This window comes from Odocoileus virginianus, chromosome 6 (assembly GCF_023699985.2).
Source record: "Odocoileus virginianus isolate 20LAN1187 ecotype Illinois chromosome 6, Ovbor_1.2, whole genome shotgun sequence".
Lineage (NCBI taxonomy): Eukaryota > Metazoa > Chordata > Mammalia > Artiodactyla > Cervidae > Odocoileus > Odocoileus virginianus.
In genome coordinates this window covers 36,534,196-36,554,205 of record NC_069679.1, presented here as the reverse complement: position 1 = coordinate 36,554,205, position 20,010 = coordinate 36,534,196, and the positions used below count along the sequence as shown (strand labels likewise).

General features: G+C 42.2%; 1 protein-coding gene across 8 annotated transcripts in view; it reads left to right on the top strand.

The window, feature by feature from the left end:
• TLN2 (talin 2) overlaps window positions 1–20,010 on the top strand; it is a 481,890-nt gene that overhangs the window by 269,238 nt on the left and 192,642 nt on the right. For all 8 annotated transcript variants that reach the window (XM_070469184.1, XM_070469188.1, XM_070469186.1 and 5 more), the window contains 5 exons: window positions 12,418–12,589; window positions 14,312–14,409; window positions 15,825–15,954; window positions 16,820–16,972; window positions 18,746–18,888. In XM_070469184.1, the coding sequence (XP_070325285.1) occupies window positions 12,454–12,589; window positions 14,312–14,409; window positions 15,825–15,954; window positions 16,820–16,972; window positions 18,746–18,888 (660 nt within the window). In that variant the 5' untranslated portion in view covers window positions 12,418–12,453. The remainder of the gene's footprint in view (window positions 1–12,417; window positions 12,590–14,311; window positions 14,410–15,824; window positions 15,955–16,819; window positions 16,973–18,745; window positions 18,889–20,010) is intronic.

Below are 20,010 nucleotides of genomic sequence, written 5' to 3'. Positions count from 1 at the left end.
TTCTCCACGTAAGTGCCAGATCTTTAAGTCTGGGCTCTAACACAAATGCGCTGCCTGATTTATGGTTAATGGATTAACATAAAGAAACAGAAATAATATGTTTTTAATACTCCTTTTTCTTCAGAATCCATCCTTGCCAAAACCACGCACTATTACCTTTTTGAATGATGGATGATGCTGGGGGTTTGTGGCCAGGAATTCACTGGTCTGAGGTCATTGGTGAAAACCCTGTCAGTGCAAGAAAATGGAGCTAGGAAATGGGAGATTTTCTTCAGTTTCTTAAGTGAAACCAAGCATGATGGTCTGTGTTGTCACTTCACACCTGAAGTGCACACTTGGCAGCTACCTTCAGTCAGGTGTATGCTATTTTAGCATTAAATTCATCACAAGCTTGAGAAAGATGACCTGAGGGGGGACTTGTGTGCAGTTCCTTTCATACCTTCTTCCAGGTTCAGTCAGAAACACACTGAATATTTACTTTTTCCATATCATTGTAGAGCAAAGCCCTCTCTTTTTTTCCTCCCAAGTAAAAGCTGATCTATCTGTACCCATTCCAGGGATGTGTACCTTTACTGACAAAGCTTGTGTTTATCAACATCAGCAGTAGCCTCAAGAATCACTTTCTTAGGATTTTACAGGCTTGTCACTGGGGTCAGAAGAAATAATAGGTTGTGTTTATTCCCAGTTAGCCAAATGAATAGTAAATAATTCACAGTTCTCCTGGTCTTGACCTTCACTTTTGTTTTTCTTCTATTTTTTTTTTCTTAGACCTGACCTTTCATTTCTCTGTCCTATTTCTGTAAACAGCTTCAAATCATTTGTATGAGTTAGGATGTAAAAGAATTCAAAATCAGAGTTGAATGTCAAGCCCTTTAGGGACTTCCCTGGTGGTCTGGTGGCTAAGACTCTGAGCTCTCAATGCATGGGGCCCGGGTTTGATCCCTGGTCGGGGAACTGGATTCCACGTGCCACAACTAACGAGTGCTCATGCTGCAACCAAAGATCCTCTGTGCTGCAACTAAGACCCTGTGCAGCCAAATAAATACAGAGAAATATTTTGTTTAAGTGTGGAGCTTTCTTCCTTACTTGTCAGAGGAAGGACTGATAGGTAATATGTGAAGGGACTGAGATTCGTAGATGACTTATTCAGCTGTCTTGGTGAGCACAGGCAGACAAGCGGGATTACTGGAAAACCAGTACTGCCTTCTTAGTAGCCTGATGGGAGACAGCAGTATATGCCACACACAGGCCAGGAATTCACCTCCCCTCCCAGATCCTCTGTCTCCATCTGTGAAATGCAAAGCAAAACCAAACTCGTCTTCCTTTGTAACCTGTTGAGCACATCAAGTGAAAAGACACCTGCGAAAGTGCCATTGACTGCTCCATGCCAAATGGACACAAGGCATAGCATCTCATGGTTGTTTCAGTGCGGACTCCGCCCTGAGAGGGCTACAGATGAGAATCCTGAGAGCCGAGGAGAGGAGAGGGTTTCTGCCAGCTGGAAAGACTATAGCTTCTAGTTTCTGGAAAGACTAGTTTCTAAAAACAAAGCTTTTTATTTTTTAAAGAAGATTTATTTCTTTGGCTGTGTCAGCTCTTCGTTGTATCACGCGAGATCTTTCGTTGCAGTGCACGGATTCTCGAGTTGTGGTGTGCGGACTTCAGTAGTAGTTGTGGCACACGGACTCTCTGGTTGTGCTGCGTAGTGCCTTGTACGGGCTTCGTTGCCCCTCTGCATGTGGCATCTTAGTTCCCCAACCAGGGATCGAACCCATGTCCCCTGAATTGTAAGGCGAATTCTTAAGCACCGGACCACCAAGGAAGTCCCCTAAAAGCAAAGCTTGATGCTGGCGAATAACCAGGAAGAATGAAGAAGCATGGTGGTGCATGTTTAGACAGATGTATGCCACAAGGTGAAAATAATTGAGTTATGCAGGGATTGAAAATACGTTTGTCTGTTAAAATGAAGAGTTCCTACAATGTGAGTAGGGGGTGCAAATAGGTAAATGAGGGGCCCAGACCTTTGAGCTAAGCAGTTTGAGCCTGAGTACTCATATAGTTCAAAATGTTGTATGTATTAAAAATTGCCTCTAAGCAAATTACAACTCTGTGAACATGTAGGTGTCTGTTTTCCTTCCTTTTAGCAGGTCTTCCTGTGCTTCTCTGCTCGTTGACCTTTTTCAGCAGTGTCAGATTCTGGATTGATTTGCGCTAACCTATCCCTCCCTCCTCAGAATTTCCTGGTAATTAGGAATCGTCTTTAATAATGAGCAGCTCTCATCTCATTTACTTGAGAGGTTCTGAAATGTAGCTTTTTAATACAGTGATAAGTGTAGGTGTCTGCTTTTACAGCTAAGTTTAACTGGACACAACTCATTATGACCAACTATGTACTTAATGATGGAGTTTCGGGTGCCAGTGCCAGGAGCCATCTGGAATTGGAGGGTAAGTTGGAGGGATCCTCAGAGGACTCTGACCATACCACGTACATAACCAGCTCTGTTCATTGTGGTAACGTGGGGATCTCTGCTTTGTGGTTTGCTACCAATGTGACCTTGAGAAGATCTGTTGGTCTCAAGATTATAGCTTCTTCATCTAACATGGAAAATAATCTCAAAGGTTTTTTCCTCATCCTTCTGAATTTCCCATTGTAGGCATTCTTTGGTTCTCTTGGTGAAATTAAAAATGCTGACTTGTATCTCTAACCATGCATTAAATAAACAGACATTGAGCCTTCTTTTCTGGCAGGTACCTGAGAAGGGATCCCCAGGGATCTTCCAGTTGTTCCCAACTGATGTGGATTTGGTTCTTTCTTTGTCTCTCATTTTCTAAAATGGAGAACTTCATCTTGTGAGCCATGGAGGTTAAGTTTCTGTGGTCAGTGTAAACATTTATGGATGAGTAGGAATATTTGGGTCTGCTGGATGTTTGCCCTCTGTTCATCCTTGAGTCATGCTGTGAGTGTGAATAATTCCTAATGACTAATTTAGAAAAAACATCTGTCTTTCCATGGTGTACCTATTAATTCCACAAACATTTATCAAACATACTTGTGGGTACTGTGCTATGACCTTGAGAGTCATAGGTGGCCATAATGATATTGACACTTGCGTATGCCTGGCAGGCTCACTATATAGAGTCTGAATGTTCAAGGCAAGCCGTAAGGTACCTAACAGCCCAGGAGAACAGGTGAAGTACAAGAGCCTGGCTTTTGCTTTGGAGGCACCTCTGGGTAGCTGTGACTACCCAGATGTATTCTTACTTGTCAGATGAGCTTTCCTCCTTCCTGCCTTGCAGGAGGAGGAGGTAAGGGGTGGAGAGAAGGGGAAGCTCTTTCCAGGGCATTTCTTTGAGAGCAGAATCATTCATAGGAGATATAAACACAGATGAATGATAGCTTTTGTATAGGCCCACATTTTATGCTAACATTCGGTTATGTGATGCATGCTGTTACTAAACAGAATTGTATTTTGCTTGCTGAGAGAGGAGCAGACCTACAGAATGGGTGAAGTGCAGCAATCATAATTGGGTACAGCAGTCCTCCAGTGGGTCAGAATGGAGTCAGTGGCTGGGGGAAGAGGCTGGGATTGGTGGTGAGCTCTTACTCTTTTTCATATCCAGGACTCCACTGAGGCGTGGTGGTCTGGCCTTGTGGTCCTGCCAGCTGAGTGCCACTCCTCCACTGTCTAGCAGGGTGCAGAGCCAATGGCACCTCATATAGGTCACTCTGGGCAGAGAACATTGACAAGCCCTAGGACATGGGCTGACTGTGATGCCAACCCTGCTCCAGAGGGTGAGATTCTTTTCCTTTGGGCTCCTGGTATGAGGGAATTCAACCAACATCCAAGACCAGCAGTCCAGGTACTAGCAGTTATCTGATGCACAAAAATGTTCAGCATCACAGCTCATCCCAAAATAGTTCTGCATTTTGAAAAATCATGTTGTATGATTTGAATAAAGATGAACAAGTTTACTAGACAGTGAGCTCTAACTAGGCAGGAATCATGTCTGTCTTTGCTTCCCTAATGCCTGTAATAATATTATTAGATTGGTGCAAATGTAGTTGTGGTTTCAGATCGTGACTTTTCAATCATTATAACTAGGCTCAGATGCATCTTTATTAATCAAAATAGGAACCATTATAGTCAACAAATTTTTGACAATGAGAAATAAGTTTTTTATTCCTATAGCATAAAAATTCATGCTTCAGGATTCATTGAATTCTTGGAAAGCATTTTCTGCCTCCTGCTGGTTGTGAAAGCATTTTCTCTGCAAAAAGTTGTCAAGATGCTTGAAGTGGTAGTCAGTGGGCAAGAGGTCAGGTGAATATGGCAGATGAGGCAAAACTTTGTAGCCCAGATCTTTCAACTTTTGAAGCATTGGTTGTGTGATGTGCAGTTGGGCATTGTCATGGAGAAGAATTGGGCCCTTTCTCTTGACCAGTGCTTGCTGCAGGTGTTGCAGCTTTTGGTCCATCTCATCAATTTGCTGAGCATGCTTCTCAGATGTGATATTTTCACCAGGATTCAGAAAGCTGTAGTGGATCAGATTGGCAGCAGATGACCAAACAGTGACCATTACCTTTTTTTTTTTTTTTTTTTTTGGTTTAAGTTTGGCTTTGGCAAGTGCTTTGGAGTTTCTTCTTGGTCCAACCACTGAGCTGGTCATCACTGCCTGTTGCATAAAATGCACTTATCTTTGCACATCACAATCCGATAGGGAAATGGTGCATTGTTATTGTGTAGAATAAGAGAAGACAACACTTCAAAAGGATGATTTTGTTGATTTGCAGTCAGCTCATGAGGCACCCACTTATCAAGCTTCTTCATCTTTCTCATTTGCTTCAAATGCCAAATGACTTGTAGAATGGTTGACATTGAGTTCTTCAACAACTTCCCATGGGGAAGGGGATCATCTTCGATGATGGCTCTCAGTTGGGCATTATCAACTTCCAATGGCTGGCCACTGCACTCTTCACCTCCAAGGCTCTCTTCTCCTTTGCAAAACTTCTTGAATCACCACCACTGCACTGTATGTTCATTAGCAGTTCCTGGGCCAATTGTTGTTGATGTTGCAAGTTGTCTCTGCTGCTCTAAATCCTATTTTGAACTTAAATAAGAGATTTACTTGAATTTGCTTTCTGTCTAACATCATTTTCCTAGTCTAAGATAAATATAAAATACACAGCAGCTAATAAGTCATTAGCAAAAAAGCATAAAGTGAGAAATACACATTAAAATGATGTAAAACATAACCACATTTATTTATGAAGGTATTTCAATATCAAACAGCAAAGGTCAACAATGTTAAACCGCGATTACTTTTGCACCAAGATCATGGTATCTAGTGTATGATAGATGCAAACTAAACAATAAAGTGAAGTTTTCAGCTTAGGTGGTGGCTGAACACAGTATGCTGCTTCCAGTGTTTTCCCAACTACCATGACTAATAAATAATAACAACAAACCTTGACCCAGTACTTTCTATGTGCCTTGGACATGTATGAACTTCTTTAGTTCTCTAGCCATCTTAGAGGTAAATTTATTATTGTCTCCTATTTCAGAGAGAAGATTGAGGCAGGTGGCACTTAAATGACCAGCTCAGGGTGGCAGCTGGTAAGGCAGGAGTGGGGGGCAGTGGGAGCACTTCGTGGCCTTCACTTACCAGGGCAGAGATCCAAAGGGTGATTGCTTGTCTTGACCAATGGTGGGTGTGCTTTCAGAGAGGAGGAGGTCTGGCTGAGTCAGGCTTGTTTGTTCCAGGGTGTACTGGGGCTAGCCTCAAGCCAACACTGTTGCCATCATGCTGGGCTGTTTATAGCTCTCTGGGACTGAAAAGTGTTTACTTAAAAAGGAGAGAACGTCTGGGCTTCACCACTGGTTCCATTGGCTCATCTTCCACAATGGATGGCACAGAAGGGTTTTTGTCTTGGTCCAGGCAACCTTCACACACACAGTCAGGGCCAAAAGGGTCAGAATGAGAAGAGATTATGCAAAGGAGAGTAATGAATGTTTTATGCCTTTATACCCTGTCTTTTTTGTGTGTGGCTTTGCCATGAAGCTTGCAGGATCTTAGTTCCCCTACCAGGGCCCACGGCATTGAAAGCACCAAGTCCTCCTAACCACTGGACTGCCAGGGAATTCCTATACCTGTGTTTTAGCAAAAAAAAAAGTGAACATGAACTTAAGGTCCAACTTGATAGCAGACATTCAGGCTGGGGCAGAAGAAGAACAAGGATAGGAGCATAAAGTAGAGGTGAATTAGACACTAACAGTACTGAAAAAAATAGCACACGTGTTCAGTTCTCTGTCTTCGTGAAGCCACATGAGAAGAGGAAGCCTGGTCATGTCTCGTAGGCTCCCATCCTGGAGGGCCAGGAATTAGCAGGAGGGCTAAGAATATAGAACAGTGGACAGGAGGGTCAGTTGTTGTCAGAGGCAGTGCTGCACCGACCCGAAAACATCACAGTGGAGAGGGAAAGTCAGGTTTTATCACATGTGATCAGAGCTGCCTCATTTTCTTTGGGCTTGAGTGGATCTATAGAGTCTTCTCACGGGTGTTGAATACATACCCATCTTTTGCTGACATCTCTAGGCTGCTTTATACTTTAAGCCTCCTTTCTTTTTGCTGTAAGTCAGGACACTTTATTCCAACAAATGTCCATTCTGCACGTCTGTCATGTTGAGAGTAGGGCTAGGAACATCTCACTCCTGTGTTCCTGGTGGGATGGTAATTAAATCTTTATGCACTTTGGTTTCAAAACCTCATTGAGGGTTTTCTGTGTGTGGGATCCTCTTGCGTGTTAGTAGTAAATATGTCTTTATACAGAATTTTGTCATTTGTAAAGCATTTTATGTACATAATTTACATTAAAAAAAATATTCCCATGCAGGAAATTGTCTGTCTTGTTTCATGCTTTCATGGTTGGGAACACTGAGTCATAATAAAACAGAGAGCCAAGACTAGTAGAAGAAATTGGAGCCTTTTAGTTTTCAACCACGGTGCACAGCTCTTTCAGGGTGACTAATTGGATTTTTTTTGTATTTTTGTGTAATGTGTCCCCATGTAGTGAAACTGATGGTTTTTGCAGTGATTGTTTTGAGAGGATAGAAAACTTGAACATAGATCAAGTAATGAATCTGGTGTCCCTTGTTCTGTTGAACATATGTCCTGAACTAAGGAGAATGGCCTCCATCATGAGATATCAGGATAAGGAGATGGGGAGGAGTTGGCTGAGCATCACGTGTCCACTGGCTTCTTTCCTGGGAGTTGGTCACTTCCTGCTCTCTGGAAAGCCAAGAGAGAAGGTCCAAGGTATCGACAGGCTGGGATTGACCCTAGACCACTCGCTCCCGTCCAGCACCCTTTGCTTGAACCAAGACTTACCTAATCCTACCCTCTCCTCTCACACATGCATGCTGCAGTGTGTGTGGTGAGGCGCCTGTCTCCAGGAAGGCACTTAGCTATCCCGGGACTGCCCCTTGGGCTGTGATAAGGGGGCAGCCAGGGCTATACAGATACTCTGTAAAGTTTGCAGCAAGCATGTGATGAATTGCGTCTGGATAAAAAGCCTTCAGAGCATAAATGAGAGCTACTGCCTGTCCCTCCACGCCTTCCAGCAGGTCTCTGTACTCTCTGTGCCAGCCCTTCTCCTCATCTGCTCGTAAAGCTGCTGCTCTGGCCTTTCCCGCTCCTCTTTTCTCCTCTTACCTCCGCTGCTAGAGACCTCCAGGCCATCCAATTCAGCTGCCCTGGCTCAGTGCCCCTCTTCCTGAACTGTGACTGGCATTAACCCCGGTGATCGCTCCCTCCTGTGTGACACACCTTCCTCTGCCTGTCCTCCTCCACACTCCTCCCTCCCCCACCGCTAAGCCGTCTTGTGGTCCAGACCTCTGCTCTGTTTCCTCTCTTGCTCACTCCCTAGATGATCTTTCTAACCCCCAGGATTTGACTATGATGACTTATAACTCCAGTTTTTTAAAAATATATTTTATATGTATGTGTGTGTGTATGTATCTCCCTGTCTAGCTACCTGCCTGTGTCAATGCTTAGTTGCAGCACGCGAGATCTTCGATCTTTGTTGCAGCATGTGGGATCTTTAATTGTGGCATTTGAACTCTTGGCTGTGGCAGGGGGGATCTAGTTTCTCTGACCTGGGATGGAACCTGGGTACCCTCCATGGAGAGTGTGGAGTCTTAGCCACTGGACCACTGGAGACATCCCATACCTCCAGTTTTGTATTAGATTCTGCTCCACATCTCACTGAATACATCCCGAAGAAACTTGTTAGTGACTTTTCACCCCAAACCTGTCCCTTCCAGCAGCTTTCTCCTCCTCAGTCAATGGCGTCTTCATTTTCCCAGTTGTTTTGGATAGAGACGATCCTTCACCGTCAATTTTTTCTTCTTCCCTTCTGCTTCCCAGTGTTCTGGGCTTCTCTCGCATGTTGCTCGTTGATTCTGCACCATCTGTCTAGAGCCCCCAGACCTCCATTTGCCCCTTTCTCCTCGCTGCCGCAGCGTCTTCTTCCTGCTGAGCTCCCGTGTGGTCTGTTCTGCTGCTCAATTCTGCTCTCACCCCATGTCATGGCTCTGTCTTTCTGTGATCGAGTCTTTCTCTGCTTGGCTGCAGAGACCATTCATTTACTCTTCAGAAAATCCAATGATTAGCCTGGGAAGAGACGCTTCATGCAGGGACACTTATATTGTACTGCTTCCTATTCCCAGGGAATGAAGAATATTAACCATCCCACTCTCTCTGGTGTATTGTATAAACAGCATCCATGATATCATTGAGTTCCACAGTCTTTCCCACTGACTGTTACCACCAGCCATGCTCACGGGGCTTTCCTGGTGGCTCAACAGTGAAGAATCTGCCTGCAATGTGGGAGACCCAGTTTAAATGCCTGAGTTGGGAAGATCCCCTGGAGAATGGAATGGCTACCCACGCCGGTGTTCTTACATGGGGGATTTCATGGACAGAGGAGCCTAGCAGGCTACCGTCCATGGGGTCACAGAGTCGGAAACAACTGAACCACTTTCATTTTCACGCTCATGGTTCTCACAGGGTCAGGAATCCCCATAGTTGTGGGAAAAACTAACCCATGGAGTGGTCTACATCTCAGCAGATTTGTCACTTTATCTCTAGCGTTTATTTTTATTGAAGTATAGTTGAGGTACAACATGATGTTAGTTTCAGCTGGACAGCATAGTGGTTCAGTATTTTGTGGATGATACTCCATCATAGGTTATGGGATAATGGCTGAAATTCCCTGTGCTATACAGTGTATCTTTCTTGCTTATCTATTTTATACATAGTAGTTTGTATTTGTTAGTCTCACACCCTTAATTTGTCCCTCTCCTTTTCTTTTCCCCTTTGGTAATCACAAGTTTTCTTTATCTATGAGTCTGATTTTGTTTTGCATATACATTCATTTGTATTATTTTTTTAAATTCCGTGTAGAAGTGATACCATACATTTTTATTTCCTCAAATTGGAGAGTTGATTTATTAAATATGCCTATAAAAATAGTTGAGTAGAGCCTTTTATAGGCATACTGCCTTTTATAGCACCTTGTTTTACTGTGCTTTGCAGATACCACGTGTTTTTTGTTTTGTTTTGTTTTTTTACAAATCAAAGGTTTGTGGCAGCAGTGAGTCAAACAAGTCTATCAGTGTCACCATTTCTCCAGCAGTATTTGCTCTCTTCATATCTCTGTTTTCCATTTTGGTAATCCTAATAGTATTTCAAATTTTTTCATTATTGTATTTGTGATGTGACTATTATAATTGTTTGGGGAAACTTTGAACTGTACCCATACATGAGACAGGGAACTTAATTGATAAATTGTGTTCTGACTACTCTACTGACCAGCCATTCTCTCATCTCTCTCCCACTGCTCTGGCCTCTTCTATTCGCTGAGACACAGCAGTATTGAAATTAAGCCAGTAAATAACCCTACAGTGGCCTCTAAGTGGTCAAATAAATGGAAGAGTCTCACGTCTCTCACTTTAAGTCCAAAGCTAGGAATGCTTTCATTAGTGACAAAGGCCAAAACAGGCCAAAAGCTAGGCCTTTTGTGCCAAGCAGTCAGGTTGTAAATGCAGAGGAAAAGTTCTTGAAGGAAATTAGAAGTGCTACAGAAAAATCCTTTGTGAAAGGAAGGGTCAGTCAATACAGCAAAATTCACTGTCATTTTAAGCAGTGGCCACAGCCAAACTAATCTTCAACACCACTACCCTCGTCAGTCAGCATTCATCAGCATGGCCTTCCACCAGCAAAACAATTACAACTTGCTAACAGGTCAGAGAATGTTTAGCGTTTTTTAGCAATAAAATATTTTCTAATAGAGTATATGTATTTTCTTTCCAGACGTAGTGGTATTGTACACTTAATAGACCACATTATTGTGTAAACATGACTTTTATATGCACAAGGAAACCAGAAAAATCCATGTGATTCACTCCATTTCAGTATCCCACTTTATCGTGGTGGTCTGGAACCAAATCTGCAACATCTCCAAAGGATGCCTGCATGTATGGCTTTGCAAGATCTCAATACTGTAGATGGAAAGCCATCAGATATTCTGAATAACTCAATCTAGCCAATGACCAGACTAGAGTCAATTAATTTCATTTAGAGCAGATTGTCAGTGAATACTGTTGTTGTTACCAAGTATATCTTGATATTTCTCAAGTAAGAAACATTTTCGTGTTTTCATGGCAGAATTCATGCAGAAGGTAAGCAGAGGTCAGAATGAGTTTACAGTTGGACAGATCAAATGGCTGCTGCATGGGAGTGTGTGTACACCCTGCCCATGCGTACCAGAGCTTCTGTTTAAAAGTGTTCTCCATAGCCAAGTGACCAGAGTTGCTTGATATTAGGAAGCTAGTGGTCAATGAGGCTTGCTGAGAAGCAGATTGAGGCTCCCACCCCAGGCCTGGGCCTGGTCAGCCTGTTGTCCTGTCTGCCTTTGGCCACCTTGTTGCCTCTTAGGGCTTGCGTTCGCAGAGGGAAGGGTGGTGCTTACTTCCTGTAGATTCTCTAATGAAAGACAAGAAAGAAGTGTGAACTTGCCACTCCTGAAGGTTTGTTATCCATGCCGTTCTAGGACTCTAATAGCTACTCACTGTGAAGTCCCTTATTTTGGTTGCCAGAATGATGGTGAGCTGGGTAAGTCTGTGTTGGCTCCTCAGGTGCAGAGAAGTGCCTCCCTTTTGCACCCAAGGCCTGCTTTGATAGAGACTGGGCTGGTCTGGGTGTGGGGGGTAAGTTTGGCCAAGGAATAGAACAGGTAATTGAAATAACCTTGAAGCCATCAACTTGGAAAGTGCATTTAATGGTTGGATTTAAAATGGCAAAAGAAGGCTTTTGTGAAATAATTCAAACCTAGCCTAAGCACCTATCTATTTTTAAAGCCATTGAACTGGGTAAGAAGTAAAATATCCCAGGCTTTTGTCTGAATGAAAGAACAGCTAAATCATCTCTTTCTCTACATTGAGACCCCTGAAGAGTGTGAAGCTGCCTGGCACACGGAGTGTTTAAAATATCTCACTCTGGCCTCATCAGTGATGGCTGTGTATTGGCCTGGCATTGATGTCTGCTCAGGATTCAGTTCTTCTGTGAATTATGCAGGGCAGACAGCGTAGCTCTCTTGTTATGGGGAAATGGAAGCAGAGTGGCCAGTTGCCGTCTCCTGGGGATGGGTCTGGGCCTATAAGCCAAGTCTTCTGTTACAGACGTGGTGCAGTTTGGCTGTGAGAAGCACCCCCAGAGGGCAGAGGTGCTTCTTCTCTGCCCAGGAGCTGCTGGGGAGCGAGCCCTGTGATTGAGGGTACTGACAGGTATCTACAGGAGACAGCAGTGGGTGTTCTGCCTCTCACCTGGAGGACATTCACCTGGGAAATTCCTCTCCCCCTTGGGAATATCCAACGGCTTCCCCAGTCCCTCAGACGGTAGAGAATCTCTCTGTAATGCAGGAGACACAGGTTCAATCCCTGGGTCAGGAAGATCCCCTGGAGGAGGACATGGCAACCCACTCCAGTATTCTTGCCTGGAGAATCCCATGAACAGAGGAGCCTGGTGAGCTATATAGTCCATGGGGTTGCAAAGAGTTGGACCCAACTGACTAACACTTGGAAAAACCCAAAGTAGGGAGCAGCCTGAGAAGGAGCCTTGGAGAACGCCTGTAGCTCCTCCTTCTAGGAGGCTCTCCTTGCCCCGTTGTGGTAACTCCAAGACTGTGTGTTGCTGTCTTATTCTAAATTTTTCAAGTTATTTTTTAATTTGTAGTTTTGTCCAAAGCCTTCTCTTTAATTGCCATTTTATTCTTTTTCAATTTTTAAAGCTGATTCAGAGCCTAACTTTTTTTTGGCCAGTTATCATGAATGTCACAGTTTGTCCCTTTGTGTTTTCCAGATACTTTAAGTGAGAGTCCACAAATCTCCTGGGAAAATGGTGGCTCTGTCCTTAAAGATTTGTGTCCGCCACTGCAATGTGGTGAAGACCATGCAGTTTGAGCCATCAACGGCTGTGTACGATGCGTGTCGAGTCATTCGAGAAAGGGTACCCGAGGCGCAAACTGGCCAAGGTAGGTCATTGCTTATTTTCTGGCTGCTTGAAGTATGTATGTATGTTTTACCCTTGGTAGCTAAGGAAACAGAGGCTCTGCATGTGTGCACAGGTCAGCTAGTGTATATGTTTCAAATGAAATTCTTATCCTAGACCTTACTTGCCTTGTATGTAAAACTTATAATGACATCATTGTAGTTCTGCCAGTGAACCAGCACCATCATCATGTCCCGTTCATACTTCAGCAACGTGTTCCGCAGTTTACAAATCACTTTTTGGTACAAAGGCCTACAGAGCACAGATGACGTTGCTCTGACAGTTATTGCTTTTGTGTATCCCGAGCCCTGTTTCCCACTGTTTCTACTGCCAGCAGCCTGAAGAAGACTGAAACTGCCATCAGGACCCGGGGCAAGCATCATATTTCAAGTACTTTGCAGGGGCTTCTAACCTGTATCTCAAACCTTAAAAAAAATCATGATACATGTTTTGTTTAATGTTTGGTTAAACCACTGACCACAGTTAATCTGAGTTTAAACAAGTCAGTCATACAAGTTTATTTTCCATTTCCCTTTGTCTTCTCTCTACATTTCCTTCCTTTATTTAGTGTTTGACTGATGCATAAGAAATTGAGGTTACTCCTGAATTCATAAGCCTTTAGTGTGAAAATGGATTAAAACTTTCCTTAAAAGTTGGATTCATAAAAATCGAACATTCAAAGACAGTTGTTGTTAGGCATGGGTCTTCTTGAAAAGTTGTTACTCACAAAACCACAAATCTTTTGGTCTAAAAGCAATGGCTGTATTTTTAAAACACTGTTATTTCTAGATTACCCAAAAAAATAAAATAAAATAAAATTTGCCCAGGTTCCCAAGTTCTGGTTATCCAATCATATCTAATGTTTTTACTTTTCTGTTACTGTTTATTCTCAGACTTTTTTAAACTTTGTTTGAGTTGGATTGCTATAAAGCTCTGGTGAAGATACAAACCTTTATAGATCTTGAAGTTGTTTTTCTAAGAAACAATCGGAGCTCTGGCCCTCATCTGGGTCTCTGAGGTTTCCATGAATCACATTTAGGAAGAGGCAAATCTTGAGACAGAAAATGATAGCGCTTTCCATCTTGTACTGCCTCCACCATCTTCTACTTCCTGGGTTACATTAAGGGATTTCTGTGAAGGACACAGGGTTTAACTCTCCAACTTTACTCGTAATTTGATGGTACGGGGAACAGAGACTTCACCTCATGGGGAACACTCCTTTTTATTTTGTAATGCCCTGTGGGGGTGATGGAAGGATTATGCCAAGTATAAAGTCTCCATCAGCCCCTCTTTACCTAAGTAGCCTTGGACTCGAGTGATTTTTCCATAATCTCTCATGAGTTCTTGGCCTGACTTTTAAAGCACATGGTAGGAAACAAAAGCCCAGTTCAGTTAACAAGAAATTTTGACTGCTTTGTTTCTGGTGTTTCCCTAAAGTTTAGACACACCTACTGCCCGCTGGTTTTAAGAAACCTGAACCTCATCTGTGGGTGTTGGTTTTGCAGCTCAGCTCTTATTCTTCTCAATCTGTTTTAGTCCCAGTGGCTGCTCATGTTTTGAGAATGAAGTATTTCTCTGGTGAAGGAGACCGCCTCCCCCACCCCCTGCCTCCCATCCTGCCAAGTCAGCAGATTCAAGGGCCTGGAAGTCAGTGATGGGTTCATCATCACTTTACCTTTTATTTTTCCTTCTGTTTTTCCTCCAGCTTCTGACTATGGGCTATTTCTCTCGGATGAAGACCCTCGGAAAGGAATTTGGCTGGAAGCGGGCAGAACACTGGATTACTACATGTTGCGAAATGGGGTATGCTATTGATCTTCCTTTGATTTTTCAACACTTTGTCTCTAGGCCTTCCATAGAAGCCAACATGGTTATGCTTCAAAGAAAGGGAGAGAATAAAAAATCTATTTTTATTTCAGAGCCTCGTTTAATAGTTTTGACATAATGTACTTTGTAAAGTTTGTCCAGGTTAGATAGGAAATATCAACAGTCCAAATTCTTGAAACTTCACAGAGTAATTAAAGCAGCATGAGACTATGATTTTAAGCTATTTCTACGTGCCATTTTTGGACCTCGGTAGTTATGAAATAGAGCATCTTCCTCTAAGTATGTAGGAAGTGCCCTGGTGACTGATGATAGAAAGGAAGGATCCAGAGGGAACAACATAGTTGTTCGTTCTATCTATCAAGCTATCAATCTATCTATCGATCCTAAAGGTTGTCAGAGGTTAAATCATAACCAGTGATTTCCTTTTATAAAAAGTTCATATTAGATGTATTTAATCACTATCAGTAATATTAACAACAAAAATGGTTGTGTTGTGGAAGTAGGAAGAAATAATGAGTAAAAAGTAATGAGTAACAGGAAACCATATTCAGTATCATGTAATAACATATAATGGAAGATGCTCTGAAAAAATGTACGTTTGTAACTGAATCACTTTGCTGTATACCTGAAACACACACAATGTGTAAATCAAATGTGCTTCAATTTTAAAAAACATGTGTTATATTCTGTTCAACTTAACTTCTGAGAATACTGGATTTTGATGTACAGAATAGATGTATCAGATTAGTCAATATTCCATAAATGAGAGTGAAGTATGAGGTGCCAGTTAATTTTCCTTCCATAGTTCTATTTTTAAGAAGTGTAGTAAAAGAGAAATCTCTTATTTAGACATAACTCTCAAACTTATTACCTTTTTGATCTTGCCATTATTGTGAAAACCACTTTCATGGTGATATACCATTACCTGAAGAATTATGGGGGCATTATTTATGTCCTTTATGACATATGTATACACACACACACACACACACATATATATATAATCGCTTATTACTGTGTAAGAGATCATTGGAGAAGCACAATCTTTTCAAAAAACAAGTAGGCATTTTCCTTTGCTAATTTTCATTACAGCAGATCATTCTCAGCCTTTCAGAAGGACATATGCTACTTTGACTTTATAGAGGTTAGTTTTCAGTAACTGTGAGCTATAAGTGGTACTTCTAGGGGCGCAATTTTACTATCAGATTTTTAAAAATCTTTATGTAAGCAGTTTAGCACTGGAGATTCTGTGTTAGTGGCAAAAATCTTGTGAAAAATTAGAAGGAAAGAATCAGAGGGAGCTAGAGAAAATTCTTTTATTAAAGAGAAGTGTCCAAGTTTATTATCTAATTTCCCATGCAACATGAAATGTTTGTATGATTTTGCTCTAGGATATTTTGGAATATAAAAAGAAACAGAGACCTCAGAAAATCCGGATGCTCGATGGATCCGTGAAAACAGTGATGGTGGACGACTCCAAGACAGTCGGGGAACTCCTGGTTACTATCTGCAGCAGGATAGGTGAGCATTCACATGCCAAGCTTCTGGATGTTGCTTTGTTTTTAATAACATGCCTCTCCTTTTTTCACCCACTTTGGGTGTCTCAGCAATTTTGAACATATTGTAACACATTGACTTTGGCGCAATCCCAAGAGAGTGTGTTCATTTTCCTGATACACAAACCAGCTAACTGGTATTGCAAACACTTAAGCATCTCTCTGAGTCACAAGTGAGAGCTTTTATTTCCCTTTCAAAATAAAATGAATTCTCAAATTGAAAAAAATGTTTTTTGAAATCATATGGTTCAGGCTCCCACCCATGGCTGGAAGATTCTGTCTAAGCATCACTGACCTCCATTACCTCCTGAAGACTCATGGGGACAGCCTATACAATCATATTAGACATTGCCCCCCACCTTGCTTCTATTCGTCTCCTCAAAGAACAAGTCTGTCTCCTTTCTGTTGGGTTGGCCAAAATGTTTGTTTGGTTTCTTGGTAACATCTTACAGATGTTGCAATATATGAACCCTCTTGAATATTTGAAGAAAGCTGGCCTTTCCTGTCTTATTTTTCTCGACATGAAAATGAAGCCCAGGTCCTTCAGACCCTGCTTGTTTGACATTGTCTTACGTTCCTCTGTTTTATGTCTTATTCTTATTACACAAAAATTACTCAGGAGACTTTAACATGATATTTGAATGTGACTTAACTAGTGGAGGGCCCTCCTTTGTGGCCAGTTACTTGATGTATGCTCCCTGGAGTGGCCCTGACCTTCCACCATGTCCTTCATTCCCAGGGACTGCTTGGAGTATTGCAGGCCCCAGGATGAAAGGGACTCATGGCAATGTAGTCACTAATCTAATTGATAAACTCATTGATAATTTTAGGAATTACAAACTATGAAGAATACTCTTTAATCCAAGAAACAATTGAAGAAAAGAAAGAAGAAGGTACGGGTACACTAAAAAAAGACAGGACGCTGTTACGAGACGAGAGGAAGATGGAGAAGCTGAAGGCCAAGCTTCACACGGATGACGACTGTGAGTGTCCAGGGAGGAAGTGTGATGTGGGCACATGGGCTGCCCGGCCTCTCTCCTCTCCCATAATTTGTATGATCCAGAACAGGGGTCTTTGTTCCTTTGTTTTATTTCATCTATGAACATTTGGGTGTATGTTGCTAAAAGAAAAAGACCCTTAAGGGGGAAAAATTGATAATAGCATTTCACATCTGAAAGGTAATCTCTTAATGTCAAATATATGCATCATGTTCACATTTTCTCCATTGCCTTCTAAAAAAAACTTTTTTTTGTTAGCAGTTTGAACTAGGGTCCAAATAAAGCCTGGATGATAGGCTGCTTAACTCTTTTAGTCCCAAGGCTTTCTCTCCATCTCTCTTTTTTTATTTTTTGCCTTGTAATTATTGAGGGGAAAAACCTGGATTGTTACTTGTATAAAATTTTCTATATTCTGGATTTTGTTAGATGCCTGCGGTGTCATCTAACATGTTCATATGTCCCTTTTAATTCCTGAGTTCTGGAGGCTTGATCAGATATGTGTATCTGTGTTTAAGAATAGCGACTCCTATGTGGTACGTCCATTGGGAAGCTGAATTTGATTGTCTCCTTTTTGTGACGTTAACAGCTTTGGATGACTATCGCCTTGATCCATTATTTCCTTAGGGGTTACAGAATAGCAATATAATTCCACCACAGGAAAATCCTTTTCTACTGACTACAGAGTTAATATGCAGAAAAACAAGTATGTGTACACTCTGTGTCCCCAAAGCCTGTTTTTGGGGCACTGGCTGACAACCCCCAGACCCCACCTTCTCAGAAGGATCTTACTTTATGCACATTCACTCAGACCTTCCCAACTTCTTACTTTCTTTCATTGTTCTTTCTCTTGCTATTGCATTGGGAAGATGTCATCCTAGTCCTTATGTTCGTTGGTCTTCAGTGGGGCTTTCATTTCCTCTGACCCTTTCTCCAATCTCTCTCTTTTTTTTCTTTTTGCCTCATTCAATTTCCAGTTGCATGCTTCTTTCCAAGTGAGACCTTGGTAGAGAAATCCTGAGGATTATACTGTGCATGATGCACTCCCAGCTAGTGTGGGAGAGGAGGTCCATTCGATACATTCCCTGTGCTAAAGTCAACTCTTGTTAATAAATACTTGCTCTCAGTATGTGTGTGTGCATTAAACCTGGGGAGGAGTGTAGGAATGAGAGCTGTGGGAAGAACAGAGGAATGATCCATCCCCATGAATCTAGGTATCAGGCCAGTATCTTCTAACTGAGTGAGATTACGGGTGGGCCATGTGCAGGGTTCTACTCTCCCCTACCCCTCAGTGTCCTGTCCTCTCCTGGTCCCAATTACTTCCACTTTCTCCTCTTTTCTGCTTAAGGTCAAGGGTAGTAACTCATGCTCAGAGTTTATAAATTATTTCACCTGATCAGAGTAAAGACCAGTCTTGACTTAAAAGAAAATGCAGACTTGATTGTCTTGGCTTAAAGCACTGTTTTCCTTGTTTCTTCCTCCACCCAAGGAATGGGCATATTATAAATTCATTCATTGTGGGGTTTTACTAATTTAGGAATAGCTGTGAACTTCTCTGTCATTTGCTTTTTCATATGTCATGTAGTATGCATCCAATTACTTTGCCAAGTTAAAGAGTTCAGATTTAATCTAAGAAGCAGCTATAACTGAATATGAGCATTTTAAAAATCCACATCTGCCTCATGCTGCTGTTTTGCTTAATCCTTTTGAACTAAGAGGAAAAGTAGACACAGTTCTTTCATATGTTATCTTGCATTGCAGTAAATTGGCTGGATCACAGCCGAACATTCAGAGAACAAGGAGTAGATGAAAATGAAACACTGCTGCTTAGACGGAAGTTCTTTTACTCTGATCAGAATGTGGACTCGAGAGACCCCGTGCAGCTGAACTTGCTCTATGTTCAGGTACAGTATCGAATGCTCAGACCCTGAGGTTGGGGAGCCTTCCAGAGCTCCGGCTGGGGCTGGTGGAGGACAGGAACTGGGCTCTGGTTCTCGCCGTGTCTTGGCATCCTCTTTTCAATCATGTGGAGTGGTGGTGCAGGTTGATGCCCACTGTGAGCTGCCAGCCATCCTGAGAGGGGCCTTGGTTGGCCTCCCAGCGGGGGCCCTGGTAGCCACTGCTGTCTCTCTCTGTCTCCTGGCTTTGCCGGACATACCTGGCTCACCATTCACGTATACTATTGCTTTCTTAGCTCACATCTAGAAAACAAGGATGGATATTGGTCAGAAAATCAGTATTTCTCATTAACTGAAAGATATTCTCTCAATAACATTTTATATTTTTACCATTAACCAATTGTTTAAACTCAGATGAGTCTTTCAATTTATCTGAGTTGCAGTTACTCAGTACGTTAAGGTGTGGGTTTTCACTAGACAGTCCTGAAGACTTCTTTTGGCTCAAGGAAAACATCTTCCTTCCTCTCTTACTTCTTTCATTCTTCCCTGTATTCCTTCCCTTTCCTCTCCTTTTACTTATCAACATATTGAATCATAGAAATAATGTGGGAGGGGGAGGGTCAGCAAAATGCAGCCACGGTGTCACCTGTATTTATAAATATTAAAGTTTTATTGGAACCATATCTCATTCGTTTACGTACTGCACATTGGTAAATCCCCTTCTTTATCACATTATTGTCTATGTATTGTCAGTGGCAGCACTCATATTCTGACGGCAGATTTTCAGTAGAGACAGAGACCCATGGCCCAGAAGATGTAGTTTGTTCACTCTCTGACATTTTACAGGAAAATTTTGCTGGCCCCCAATTTAGTGGATGGAGAAAGGGCTTGGAGAAATGAGGCTGGTAGGCCAGAAGGGAGAGAGATATCCAGACAATAACAACATGCTTGGTTTAAGGCTCAGGGCCATAGGTCAGAGTGTACATCTAAGAGTGCTCTGGGGGTCATTTAACTAGAGAAAGGAAAGGTAGAAAGAAAAGGAATAAATAGCAACACAAGTGAGGGGTCAGAAAACAGGAGAAAGACTTCAAGTGCAGTGCCTTCCTGATTCCAGGACTGTGTATTTGC